This window comes from Coccinella septempunctata, chromosome 6 (assembly GCF_907165205.1).
Source record: "Coccinella septempunctata chromosome 6, icCocSept1.1, whole genome shotgun sequence".
NCBI classification, from domain to species: Eukaryota; Metazoa; Arthropoda; class Insecta; order Coleoptera; family Coccinellidae; genus Coccinella; species Coccinella septempunctata.
Window position 1 is genome coordinate 23,665,710 of NC_058194.1, and position 14,403 is coordinate 23,680,112.

The 14,403-nt window shown below is 35.7% G+C and overlaps 1 protein-coding gene across 1 annotated transcript in view; it reads left to right on the top strand.

Moving 5' to 3' along the window:
• The window catches only part of LOC123315700 (cadherin-89D), a 36,963-nt gene that overhangs the window by 3,902 nt on the left and 18,658 nt on the right, over positions 1–14,403 (top strand). The window contains exons 2-6 of the mRNA XM_044901528.1: positions 2,944–3,036; positions 6,899–7,029; positions 8,288–8,443; positions 11,165–11,273; positions 13,380–13,582. Coding sequence (XP_044757463.1) covers positions 2,982–3,036; positions 6,899–7,029; positions 8,288–8,443; positions 11,165–11,273; positions 13,380–13,582 — 654 coding nt within the window. The 5' untranslated portion in view covers positions 2,944–2,981. The remainder of the gene's footprint in view (positions 1–2,943; positions 3,037–6,898; positions 7,030–8,287; positions 8,444–11,164; positions 11,274–13,379; positions 13,583–14,403) is intronic.

Sequence of the window (14,403 nt, forward strand, 5' to 3'; positions counted from 1 at the left end):
TTCGTAGAGTAGTCAGTAATGTCGAATAGTAATCTCCGGTTATTGTTCTATCCTTATCCAAAAAATCAATCATGATTACTCCATGGCAATCCCAAAAAACTGAAGCAAGAACTTTTCCAGCAGATTTTTGGACACGAAACTTCTTAGGTCTTGGAAAACCAGAGTGTCGCCATTCCATCGATTGTTGCTTTGTTTCTGGATCGTAGAAATTAAGATGTCTAAAACTCTGGTGTATTCACTGATTCGATATTGTTTTTAATTTCGTGGGGATATCGGACCAGTTTCGTTTTTCCCACTGTAGGTAGCGCTGTTTAGAATTTGACAGAGCATTGTCAATTGATATTTGAAAATAATTTGAATACTTTCCTACGACTTACGAATATGTTGTATTTATAAACGATTATTTGTGTGTGAAAATGTATTAGTTTCGAGAAGGGGTGTAGAACATTCATTTATTCAACATGTCGTTCAGTAAGTTCACGTTTCTGTATGGACAATGAAGAACTACAGCTAATAATTCGGTGTTGTTGGAATTTGAGGCAGAAAAAATCAGATGAACGAACATTCGGGAAGGATATAGCTAAGTTTTATGGCAACTTCAGAAATATTTCAAAGAAACTGTATTGGAAATACGTAATAATGTGAATTGTGAGCATGTATTGAGAATCAGAAATTGATAAATCAATTCGAGTTTGTTCTTCAAATATTCTTCCTGAATGGATATAGTGAAAATTACCTTTCTATCAACTGAATATACTGGATATTTGACCAATCAATTGTGTTTTATTAAAATCATATTGAATTACCCCCCTCACGAATTCAAGTTGTCAAACGGAAATTATCTTGAAGAAGAACAGTAAATACTCCTTTGAACCCTTATTCGGTAGTGTTGAAATGTTGACAAATTTGTTTTTACAACGAAAATTGAACTGTAAATCACAAATATTCCTTAACAGCTGACAAAATGGGCCAGTTCATATTTTGCACTCGTTGATCGATATTCGATATCAACGCTAAACAAAATAAAACGAGAGAGTATCTTGGACTTCCTTTGATAGAGCAAGGATAGAACGAAGCAAATGATATGGTGGCGCCGCCACGAAACTGATCCCATATCCCCGATTTTCTGAAATGTTGATGCTTGCAAAAAGTGACAAGTGCTCACACCAGTGTTTTAGACATCTTAGTAGAAATGTACCCAAGTCTCATCCATAGTAACAATTGGGTTTAAGAAGTCTACATCGTTTTCAAATCGAGCACAGATCGAACGCGATGCTTCTACCACGGCCTTCTAAAGACAGGGGGTTTAGAAGGCCGTGCTTCTACCCTTGCACGCTTTTGGTCTACATTCAAACATTTGGGGATCCATTTTGCAGCAATTTCTCTCATGTTCAAATTGACGTGAACTATATGATGAACGCGTTCGTCTGAAATTTTCAGTGCTTCAGATATCCGTTCAATCCCAATTCGACGGTCTGATAAAATCATGTCAGGAACTGCATCGATATTTTCGGTGACTGACACAGAAACTGGCCTTCCCGATCGGTCATCATCGGTAAAATCAGAGGTAAAATTTTCCTCTTTTGAAGCTTATAGTCCAATTTTTCACGGTCACATACAAAGGACATTGATCACCAAGGGTATTAGGCATATCTTCGTAAATCTGCTTACCTCTTAACCCTTTTAAATACAGGTACTTGATGATGGCTCGATACTCCAATTTTTCGATTTTCACAATTTCGGTGGGCATCTTCTTTCTTTTAATTTATTGCGTAACTGTAGAAGAATTAACCGATGAATTTAAAACACTATACTCTTCATCTTCTTCGAAATATATTCAAAAAAATTCACTTTGAATTCAAGGTGAATTATTATACAAATAGAAGTTGATAACGTCTTGCTGAATTCTATTGAATTGACGAAGTCTGGCTTCCATTTGGGTCTTTTCCTCGTCTGAATGAATATAAAAGTTGATTTGGATTGGAAGTAAGACGAATCTAATTCATTTTGTCTCTGATGAATAATATGAACACAAAAGCCTTGATACGTAATGGATAACAGTATATATCTGAAACGGTAAAGGTGCGATTGAGAGTTGATGTACCATAGCCAAGTAGCAATTCATCGATCATAATAATAATATGGTGATAAACTTATACTTAATGAACTCTCATTAATAATCGGTAGAATTATCATTGACAATATCCATAGATGTTCTTACGATTTACGTAAAGTATACTCATTGATTGATAGAGAAGAAGAAAAAGAAAACTTTCATCAAGCTCTAGTCATATATGAAAAATTTCGAAATTTCATCCAGCTCTGTGTAGCCGTTAGGTCTTAACGAATTTTTAACTGACCCGATATTTTTGGGATATTTTTGGAGGTCAACTTTCGACACCCGTATCTCTCAGAAAACTCATGGTAGAACTGAATATGATACATATTCTCAAAGAGCAACCTCTTCTAGAAGTTAATATTCGAAAAAATATACAAGTGTAAAAATGCGAGCACGAAAATACATCCACAACGGGTTTTAGAAAAATTAATTGAGCACTGTACGATTCTAACTGTCGCCTAATGAGTTCTGTTACAAAGTGAAATATCATAAATGTCCCCAGTACTAGAGTAAAGCTCACATCCCAAATGATCTCAATGAAAAGTTAATTAAGACGTAGAAAATATTTCGAGCCTGGTTTGAAACCAACCTATGTCCTTTACTGAGATGCTGGATGAAATTTATTTCTCATTAGAGAGGCAAGTTCGTGCGAACTTACTGAAATTATAAATTACCAACTAATGAGGAGAATATTCCTTGACATTGATCTTATTTGTAGGCCAACGCGGGGTATCCATTATGTTTATCTGGAGTTCTTCAAATATGCATAAAATTTGCAATCGTCCTCTTTGGATGTTTTCGCTGAATATTTATTTTGTTTTCAGCTATGACTTGAAGCGAAAATTCAAATGAGGCCAAGATTATGATTCTGAGGAGTATAGCATTTCTTCTTATAGCTGTATGGCACAGCTCCACAGGTGAGTTCTCTTAAATTATGATCGATATTTTCAAACCAAACACTTTTCAATTCACATTGGATAAAACTTAATCTCTGCAAATAGCATCTTAACATCTTATACTCATTGAAATATGGATAGATCTATCTCTTTTGAAGGTTCTTTTGAGGAACCAGGTGGATATAATTCTTTTTTTGTCGTTTATTTTGTAAATCGTAAATCTCCGCTGTGCTTGTGATATTGAAAAATATTCGAATTGTGTCAAAATATCAGGGAATTCGTGGTACAGCAATGAACAAATTCCCATCGCCATTTCAGAAAGTTTTGCATGATTAATTACAAGTCGCATGTTTCTAATTTCTTCTTTTCACATTGAATTTTAATACAGACGTTCATGTTGAGGAAGTATCGATGAGATCATAGAAAAAAGCACTTATAAATAACAGCTATTCATTATGTTCCGTATGATATCCATTTTTTTCCATTCTTGACCTCTGACATCCTTCGAAAATCCGTTAACCTTGACCATGGTTTTCTTTCGTGATTTACGCGATCTCTTCGAAATTGAGGTCCCTCATGGTCCGGTATATGCACGGAAAGTGAAGGAATTCGATGGCCCAAGTCATAGGGCATCTTATGTTTTACTTTAATGAGAGAAAGTTTTAATTGGTGTTTTGTTTGTTTGAGAAGATGGGCCTCTGATGGGAAAAATGGTGATTTCTTTTTTGACTACGCCCTCAAGAAGCTCGGAGAAATTTATTGGTTAGCAAAAATATATTCTTTCTTCTGAGAAACCGAATGAAATCATACTCCTCCAAAAATATCCTTTGTTTCTTTTTTATTTCTCATTGCTGTTGAGCACAAAATGGGGAACAAAAAACCGGTTCCATATGACTTTATGAAGAAGTTTTACTCTATCATTTTCGCGTACAGTTTGCAGTTTGATTCAACGCAATAATCCACCGTTACCTGGGAAGAGTTTTTTCAGGTTACTCACCAGATCATATAAATTGTTTCAAATGATTCAATTCGTCAATTCTTTTCAATGATATACTATGATAACTCATGAAAAGGATCAAGACAGAAAGATCTACCACATAACGAGGATATATTGAAAAATTTTTAGCCTACTATAGAACCAAACAAAATTTCAATGTCAAAATATATTATTACTCCACATATTCTCCTCTTGATTGGATACATTTATTATAGCGAACCTGCAACGTCTCTACACCTTTCAAAAAAAAAGTTTCTTCTTGATCTGCAAACCAGACCTCCACAGCTTTTATTACCTCCTCGTTGGAAGAAAATTTGCGACTTTTAAACTTTTTTTCAATTGAGGAACGAGATGATAGTCGGAGGGAGCCAAATCTGGTGAATAAGGGAGGTGTTCTAGTAATTCAAACCCTAAATCACAAATTTTTTGCATGGCAACATGAGATTTGTGTGCACTGGCGTTGTCCTGCAAAAACAAAACGCCTTTGGATAGCTTTCCGCGACTTTTCTCTTTAATATTTCTCGTAGAGTGGTCAGTAATGTCGAATAGTAATCTCCGGTTACTATTCTACCATGATTACTTCATGGCAATCCCAAAAAACTGAAGCAAGAACTTTTCCAGCAGATTTTTGGACACGAAACTTCTTAGGTCTTGCAGAACCAGAGTGTCGATGTTCCATCGATTGTTTCTTTGTTTCTGGATCGTAGAAATGTACCCAAGTCTCATCCATAGTAACAATTCGATTTAAGAAATCTACATCGTTTTCAAATCGAGCACAGATCGAACGCGATGCTTTTACCCTTGCACGCTTGTGGTCAACATTCAAACATTTGGGGATCCATTTTGCAGCAATTTTTCTCATGTCCAAATTGACTATATGATGAAGGCGTTCGTATGAAATATTCAGTGCTTCAGATATCCGTTTTAGCCCAATTCGACGGTCTGATAAAATCATGTCATGAACTGCATCGATATTTTTGTAGACTGATACAGAAATAACTGGCCTTCCCAATCGGTCATTATCTTCAATGAAAAGTTGACCTCTTTTGAAGCATGCAGTCCAATTTTTCACAGTCGCAAACGAAGGACATTGATCACCAAGGGTATCATGCATATCTCCGTAAATCTGCTTACCTCCTAACCCTTTTAAATACAGGTACTTGATGATAGCTCGATACTCATATTTTTCGATGCCTTTTCATAACAAGTGCTACAAAGGTTCTCGAAAACTTTTTCAATTGAAAGTATTTTTATATACATACCTATGTTTTTCCCCAATAAATTCATAGCTTCAAAATTTATTTTCTTATATTCTCTCAAGTCTCAATAAAATTAATTTTCAAACTTTGTTGCTTCACAGAGCGAAGTAAAATTGCAACCTCCTATTGTATCCAGTTGATTCTCAGATCTATAATCAAAACAGTGATAGTTCATTCAGGAAAGGAAACAAACGAGTTAACTTGCTCGCTAAACATCTCTGAATAATACTAGGAAGGTGTTGATGATTGAAGCAAAAGTGAATTCACTTTTGCGTCTGGTTAGTCGTTCCATTATATGATTATGTTTGAGAACGGAATCGTTCATTTGAGAAGTGGGTCAAATAGGTATTGTTGATGCAAATTATTCTCAAGTTCATTGAGGAAAATCTCTTGGCATTAGACCAGATATTCTGTTATGAATAATGCGAATTCAAGTTTCACTTTTAATCTTAACTGAAAATTACTCCAAGTGAAACTTAGTAGGTATACTTGGTATTTCTTGGAGAGGTTGATTCGGATATTTTTGAATCTCCTCTATAGTTACAGAAATGTTGTACTGAAAATTTCTTGGGGAAAGAACCCTACTCCAGGAGCCTCTTGCAGTTACTTCCGAAGTAGCTATATGATATTCTTGTGCTAAGAACTATAGATAAATTGTAATTTGTGTCATAAACCTTCATTGAACGTGAATGTACTGGATCCAAAGGATTAATTCAGAGATTTTTATTCATGAAGTTATCTCTTTTAATTTATTATCTTTTATATATGACAGCTGCTGATACTTCATCAGAGATAGGGTGTAGTTTTTTAGAATGGAACATTACATAAGATTCCAATTCTTCCATATTTAGCATCTGTAAAATATCTGACAGAATGGATCTACTGAACAGGCGATTTTTCTCCTATTTATTTCTCCATTAAACTATGCAATTATGTAAGATTGTTATAAGATTTAAGAATGTCAACCTCATCAGACATAATAAAATGACCATATTATTGAATTTCAGCTTTATTTCCTTGTGATGAAATTCCGAGCTGGTGTTTAGTATGGGTTATTACCAGATAGACGTTCGACTTAATTATAGAATACGAAAAAAATATCGAAAGTTCCTTCGACTTGTTCTACCGGACACGTTTCTGTCTGCAAATGCTTATACACCTTCTGTTGTCTGGATTACTCTCGATTATCTAGAATGTGACACTTTTAGATTATAAGTAGGTTAGCTGATAACCTTCTGAAGAATTCCCGATTTTTTAGCACAAGAACCCTCGTTTCATGATTTATGTTATTGAAATCTGACTTACACATCTTCTACAACTTCTGTTTACACATCACCAGGAAAAATACTTAAAATATACATAGAATAGCTTAGCTTTTGAGGACTATCTCAGATATTTGGAGAAATCCAAATATATTAGCCAAATGTAGAAAATTCCTGATATTTTTCAGAGACCTATTATGAACTGAAAACCTTAATAAAAAAAGTACAATGTTTTCTCAAAATCTTATCTGATTCGTTGATTTTCAATTTACAACGTTATCGACAATATAATATGAAATTTGAAAAATTCTTGATGAAACAAAAATTCTTTGATTTATAATGAAAAAATATACTCTTCTTTTCAGCATGTCAATTCTACCCTCCTGGGGAGTACTTGAGATTCGTCAGAGTTCCAGAAAATTTGAAAGTTGGAGAAGAGATACTTTCAATACAAGTGCACCCCAGAAATAGACTTCTTCTTCAACCCATTGATAAGGTGAATCCAACATATTTTCACATTAGGCAAAACTACGTTTTTGTACCAAATATATAGTCTTTGGAATCTATCGTTGTGTTGGGTGGTAAATGAAAAAATATGAATTGAAGTTATATTCTTCATATTGTGAAGAAATCTCTAGTCATTTTGTAAAGAACTCCTCAAAAATATCAGTACATATTATGGAACTTCATTGATGGAGAAATGAAAAACTTAAAATGACCTAATGTTCTTTTCTTCTTGGAGAATGTATTCAATAAATTATGGGTTGTCAATTGAAATAAGCGGTATCTATAAAAATCTATCACCTTTGCTCATTGGAACATAGACTTATAATACATGGACTCACTGTCACGTGACTTTTCAGTAGATCGAGGGGTTGTATGCATTAGAGAGAGAAGGGCTTATGCGTTTTGATCGAACAAGAAAGAGATGAACTGATTCCGTGTGGGCAATGTCAAAATCATATGATGGATATAAACGCAGACGTTGCCCACAATACGTTGAGTATTATTCACATTATATTTATTCTTGAATGAAACTCACATAATTTTTATATTTTTCATTTCGAAGGAATGTTAAGGAATTCCTGTTTGCCTTCTCGGAAACTTGTTGAACATTTATTATGGAAAATTTTTACAATTTTCGCAGACTTTGCCACAAGGTGTTGATACGTTGATTATTATTCTCATTACATCTATTTTTGACTAAAACTCACATATTTTTTGACATAATTGATTTCGAAGGAATGCTATGGAATTTCTGTGTGTCTTCTCGGAAGCTTGTTTAAAATTTATTGAAGAAAATTTTCGCATAAACTTGTGTTCTTTAATCTTTTGACAGCTTGCCCACAAACTCTCCATCTTATTCAACCAACCGACTTCTCTCTCACATGCGGAGTCCATGTTATTTATAAGTCTATGCATTGGAATCATAATAAGTTTATAATTTACGACTTCTCGCATTTGTAGAGAGAATGGGACTCATAACTTATGATATGGATTTGCCCCATTTCTCCGCTAAATAAATATTGTTTTTTATTCCAATTTCCGCTACATCACAGCCTTTAATATCAGCTGCAGCAGTTCCACCGTGAACTCTAGAAGTAGGTACCTTTACCTGTTAGAGATGCATCATTACATCCACTGTTTATAATCCGTTATAAGTGTGTTTATATGCCAACCGTTCCTAGAACGATACGTGTCTCGATGAAGACCATGAAAAAATTGGAACAAAATTAATACATCTTTCTTTTCAGATCGAAGACGTCCAATATTTCACGTACCGAGATGTAAACAGAACAACAATCTCGCTCTTGTTAGCGAAGACTTTGGAGGACCTGGTTGATTCGGACCATCCCAGGAACGTTCTTAAATTCAGGATTTCCTGCGACTTCAACGACGGAGAAGATGTGGTAAGTCTCTCATGAAGTTTACCATAAGAAAACAGGTTCATAGTAACATTACTGTGATCAGAAAATATGGGAATTTAAACTTCACATCAGTAGCTCAAAATTGTGGTAATGCCAGCTTCTGCGATAACCGCATTCATTCTCTATGAAATATTGAATTCACCGCAACATTGCTTGAATTTTCTTTTTTTTTAATGCATGCTTTATCCTTCAGAAGCCTTCTGAAGGTCGTGTTACAGAGTTTCCTCTCTGCGATGGAAGCCAATTAGTGCCAAATGATTTTCAGCACTTTCAATTATGCCATTTATTACACAAGATCATATTTCCCAATTATTTAAACGTCTCACTCTTTACATGCTAATGAATAAGAAGCACAAAAATGAACTTCGGGTTGACATGTCATGCTTCGGTGAGAACAAAGCGTGTGTTCAACAACGAAAAATAATGTGCTAGGAAATTATGACATCGTTGATGAATTCCGTTGTCGAAATATGAAATGGTCGTTTAAACATTCAAGTAAAATCTTTCAAGATATCAATAATGAAGGTCAGGTTCTTACATTTTTCCAAATTCTTCGTGTTTGCAGAAACTCGACAATAAATATCATCCAGCTGTTGGTGAAAATTTCTTTTCGATTGACGATAATGCCCATCTTCACCTTAATCGCTTGGTATGCTAGAAGTTCATGCTATTGAAAGCATGGACTGGCCTGCTCGCTCTCCAGACATGAATTGCATCTAAACATCTTGAAGCGAACATTTCTGACATAAAATATGTGGAAAGTCAGTTATCCCCATCAACTCTTGAGCAGTGTATTCCGAAAGGAAATATAACAAAACCTATCCAATTGTAATAGTGAAGGTTCGAATTTTGGTATCTAATAGCCAACCACATCTTGTATTCACAATTACGAAGAATACTTACTACGAATGAATCTACACGTTGACTGATAAATTCAGAGCCAGTTAAAACCCCTCTAGTATCACTAGTATCAGGTATTATTATAGATTGAATTCATTAATCAGCAATCCATGGAATATGTTATCATGTTATTTGCAATGAAATTAGAATGATGAAAGGCGTAGCAAATCTCCATCAATTCCGTAAATAGAACCTTTTCAATTCTGTCCTGGGAGATATAACTTGGAATTAAAAGAAATTTTCAATCCTAGCAATTTGGAACAGATTAGGCGTAATAAGTATTGAATATTAATGTGTGCTATTAGTGGGCGGTAGGTTTGGATAACTGCATTCGAAAATTGACATGTGAAATGTTACTTTACCAGAGGAAAAATAATGATTAATTCTCTTAGTCTTAGTTATTCTTTGCATTTGTGAATAAATGAATATATTTTATTCGGGTGATTAGTAGATGCCTACATCTGAGTTAGAATTAACATATTTATCCCAGTTGCTCAGGAAGGTAGAACGATAATATTGATTCTTTCAAAACTTTGAAAACTAATCTAGCAAAACCCTCTCACGATTCTTGAAATTCAAGCACGTTGAAAAATTTTTCCGAAAACGTTTTTTTATACATCAGGCAGAATATTCAAAAAGATGAACCTCACCAACTCTCTTGAGGAGGACAGTGAGGGGTTCCTCACTGTCCTGAGTTCGAGAGTTTATTTCTTCTTGTACAATATCGTAATGGAGTTCATTTGTTTATCCTGTGTTTGAATAAGATTTCTTTTTTCCGTTCTTATTTCAATCTCTCCTCAATTGATCTCTGGGTCCCTTTTTATAAATTTTCATCTTCCTCTGGGTCATAGTCCATTGTTCTCCAGAGTTCTTGATTCTGATCTGATGAACCTTCAGTGTTTCGAATAACTTCTTTGCTTTCCTCTGCTATTTGCTGCGAATCCTCAAGCAACTAATCCATAGGTCAGTTGAGGCCTGGTATCTAATTTTTATTTTGTCTCTTTCGACTTCTACCCACTTATCAGTGGGTAGAGTGTTTATGGCTGCTTTAGTTTTGTCGATAGGTTGCTTGATATGGCTTTTGCATGCCAGTCAATGTCTAGGATAATATACAAATATTTAGCTTCATATTTCCCTTCGACATCCTAGCTTTCAACCTTGATTGAATGTGGTTCGGAGTTTTCTCTTCTCTGCTTGGGTCTTCTGCCCATTGAGCTTAATTTTCCACTTCATGCACCAGGCGAAGAAATTATGTTCTTCTTCAGGCCACACCACATGTAAAATACCACCAAAAATCTGACAAATGGACCACTTATCAGTATAAAATTTTCTTTTTGATACATGAATCGGATGTAATGAATTTTCCCCTCAACATCTCTTAGGGATTTAGCAACCCTCAATTACTGTAAAACCTCAGGGGATCATAGTAGTATCATGTTGGTTTCTGGTACAGTTCCAGTGTTTACATTGGGAAATATTGTTCAATTTACGATTTGTACTAAAATGCAGAGGGTTATTGGAAGTGTCTTCACTAGTTTTTTTAACGAATTTTTTGAAAGGCACCAAGTTCGTGTAAGCTAATCTAGCTTTGATTTTAATCCGAAAAACAGACACGAATACCACACGAGTCACTTGAATCAATTGCCGAGGAATTCAGAGAATGAAATCTTCTGAATTCTCCAGAATTGGCCTGAGGTTATTCCGTCTTATTAAACTCCGTATAAGTACCCATATTTTCCTATTGCAACATCCACAAAATAACGATGTGCACAGATCCCTGATAGCAGTTCCTTTTGTATGCAGATTACGTCCTCGTTGTCCGTAACCGTCTATGTGGAAGATGTGAACGACCATGCACCCGTTTTTGTTGGTACACCGTACAGAATCACAGTGGATGAGTTAACACCTGTTGGTGAGTATTTACTACCTTATTGTTCTTCCTAATGTCCGTAATTAGATGGTCTGTACAACTAATCACGTTGGAGGTTGTGCGGAGCAAGTAGGCATGAATGATATTTCGAAAGGGAGAGGAAATATAAATTGGTAATTCAGCGAGTAGCTCGCAGCCCACAGAAATACTCTGCTCTCTAGACAAAGCACGGGCGTAGCCAGGGGGGGGTTTTGGGGGTTCAATCCCCCACCGAAATAATATAGGTACATGATATTAGTTTCAAAGTGTCTCACTTTATATGTCAAAATCAGAAAAATTTCATTTCATACCCCCCCCGAAACTCAACCCTGGCTACGCCTATGAGACAAAGGTATTAGGGATGGCTGTATTCAACAGAAAACGATTCACCTACTTGTTGAAATCAGAGTGAAAACTCGTTATAAACTCCCTTCTTGACTTATTAATATGTCAATATACCTGCGATGTAATTAATGTACAGGGTGGACAAAATTCGTTGTCCACTGAGGGGATCTCAAGAACTATAAGAGCTAGAAGAAAACGGATGACAAATTTCCCAGATCTTTTACAGAGAAACAAAGAATGGTCAAAATCGTAGCCTTCTTAGGATTCTTCGTTTTTGAGTTATTAGTAAAAATTGAGAATTTGACAAATTCGAAAAGCCCTTTGTCTTTGAAGTTACAGATCTGAAACTTGAAACTTCTTAGGCACTTTTATACGTAGAATCTACCGACAAAAGATTTTTTTCCAAAAATAACAAATTCAATAAAAAGTTTGCATTTAAAAAAACAAAGTTCGCCTAATGATTCGAAATGAAAAAATATTTTGAGCTCGTCAGTAGATTCTACTTAGAAAGTGCCTGTAGAAGGTTCAGATCTGTAGCCTTAAAGACAAAAAAGTTATGAGAACTTTTCGAAATCATCAAAATCTTATTTTTTGCTAATAACTCAATAACGAAGAATCGTAAGAGGCTACGGTTTTGATCATTCTTTGTTTCTCTGAAAAAGAGCTAGGAAATGTATTATCCGTTCTCTTCTATCTCTCTTACTTCTCAAGATTGGGGAGGCAGAAAATCACTATGATGAAACTGTGATCAGAAAGATACATGTCATCAATTCATTTTGAATTTTCAACACCATAATAGGCATTTAAAATGGCCATTTTCCTGCGTAGTTTTCGAATATCAACGTACGACATCAAACATTCTGATATTTTCCCAAAGACTTGAATAGATACTGCATTTTTTTATGAAAGACAATTGAAGAGAGAAATTCTATCAAAATCCCCTTACTGGATCACACTTTTTGTTTTACGTTCATCTTGTAACTTGTATCCTTTTATTGATAACCATCGATTTCACATGGCTTGAATTCCCACACACGACAGGGAAGAGGAAATTCCCATTCTTTCTCCTTTTTATCAGAATCTGTATCATCTCGTTTCAACAGTTGCAATATCCAGGCGATTCTCATGAGGAATCATTCTGCAGACATTTGAAAGTGAGAATGGTGTATCATAAATCCGATCAAGTCTGCGCTCATTCCGTCAATAATGAAAGGCGGCAGAGCATTTCATCCACCGAGAAAGAGAAATTGCTGAAATTCCAGGATTACGCATAAATATTCACTAGACATTTAAACCTGAGGAAATGCCATTATTTCTTTTCGAACTGAACGGATGCAGATTGTATGCCAAGGAGAGAGTCGATCAATTGCGAACAGATCGATCTAATCTCATTCTGCACCGCAATTCTACATCAGATCAACAATAGATTGTCTGTAGTACTTATAATCTGCAGAAAAAATTATTGTGCTCGCGATGTTAGTATTTCTACAGAAACAATACAATTAGGTGCTTCTTAAAATACAAGTTCATCATTTTCTTGCTTTATACCTTTTATTATCGAAAAATAACTGTATTTTTGATGGTAAATATACTGCAGCCACTATGACCAACACAATCTGTGCGAAATTCTCCGCAAAAATGATGCCTGATAATTGGCGATCTTACAGCCTCTGATTATTTCTGGTTGAATAAGGGATCCTCCACAAAAATAGGAACATTTATGGTGGACCAATATCCATCAATTATCGATACCCTTCTTTTCAGGTTTAACACTCTTCAGAGGAGTAAAAGCTATCGACAGAGATAAACCGAACACACCAAATTCGGACATCCAATATGCCTTGGTGGCCGGAAATCAGGAAGGAAAATTCGCGTTGGATAACAGTCATCTAGCTTACCTCACTCTCAAGAGGCCGCTTGATTTCGATACAGGAGATAGGGAATTTGTTTTGACTGTTTCAGCATCGGTAAGTTTGTTGAAAATATTCCTCGAGAGAAAAAACACTTGTCACACGTTTCTATTCTTTTTTTTTGTTCATTCGTCTTCCAATTTTTTCCCCTATTTCTGTAACCTAATATTAGGTTGGGGAAAAAGAAATCCATTATTTTCACTTTCATTTCATAGCTTTATTTACCATAGTTACAATCATTCGTTTTGGCTCAAGTATGCGCCTAGTTTTTCAGTTACTCGTTGCCATTTAGGAGGTAATTTCATAATGCCCCGTTCTCATAACGTCTTGTTCCTATTGGTAAAAACCTGCGTTAGCCAGTTTTCACAAGCCTCTCTTGAGGACAACTTCACACCACCAAGATAATTTGACATCGACAGAAATAGATGGTAATCGCTTGGGGCCAGATCCGGACTATAAAGTGGATGCATAAGAACCTCCCACCCAAGGTCCTGGAGCTTCTGGAGGGTCATAATAGACGTGTGCGGCCTGGCGTTGTCCTGGTGGAATGCGACACCTCTTGTATTGGACAATTTTGGCCTCTTTTTATCGATTGCTGCTTTCAATCGATCTAATTGCTGGCAATAGAGATCTCAATTTAGCGTCTGACCATTCGGCAGTAGCTCATGGTAGAAGATACCTTTTCAATCCCACCAAACGCACAGCAAAACTTTCCGGGACGTCAATCCTTGTTTGGTCATCATTTGGACGGCTTCACCGTTCTTCGACCATGAAAGTTTTCGCATGACATTGTCGTCATTTCTCATCCCCAGTCACCAGTCTCTTCAAAAAAGGCCGATTACGTTCCGTTTGGCCAAGGAATCGCATTTTTTTTTGTC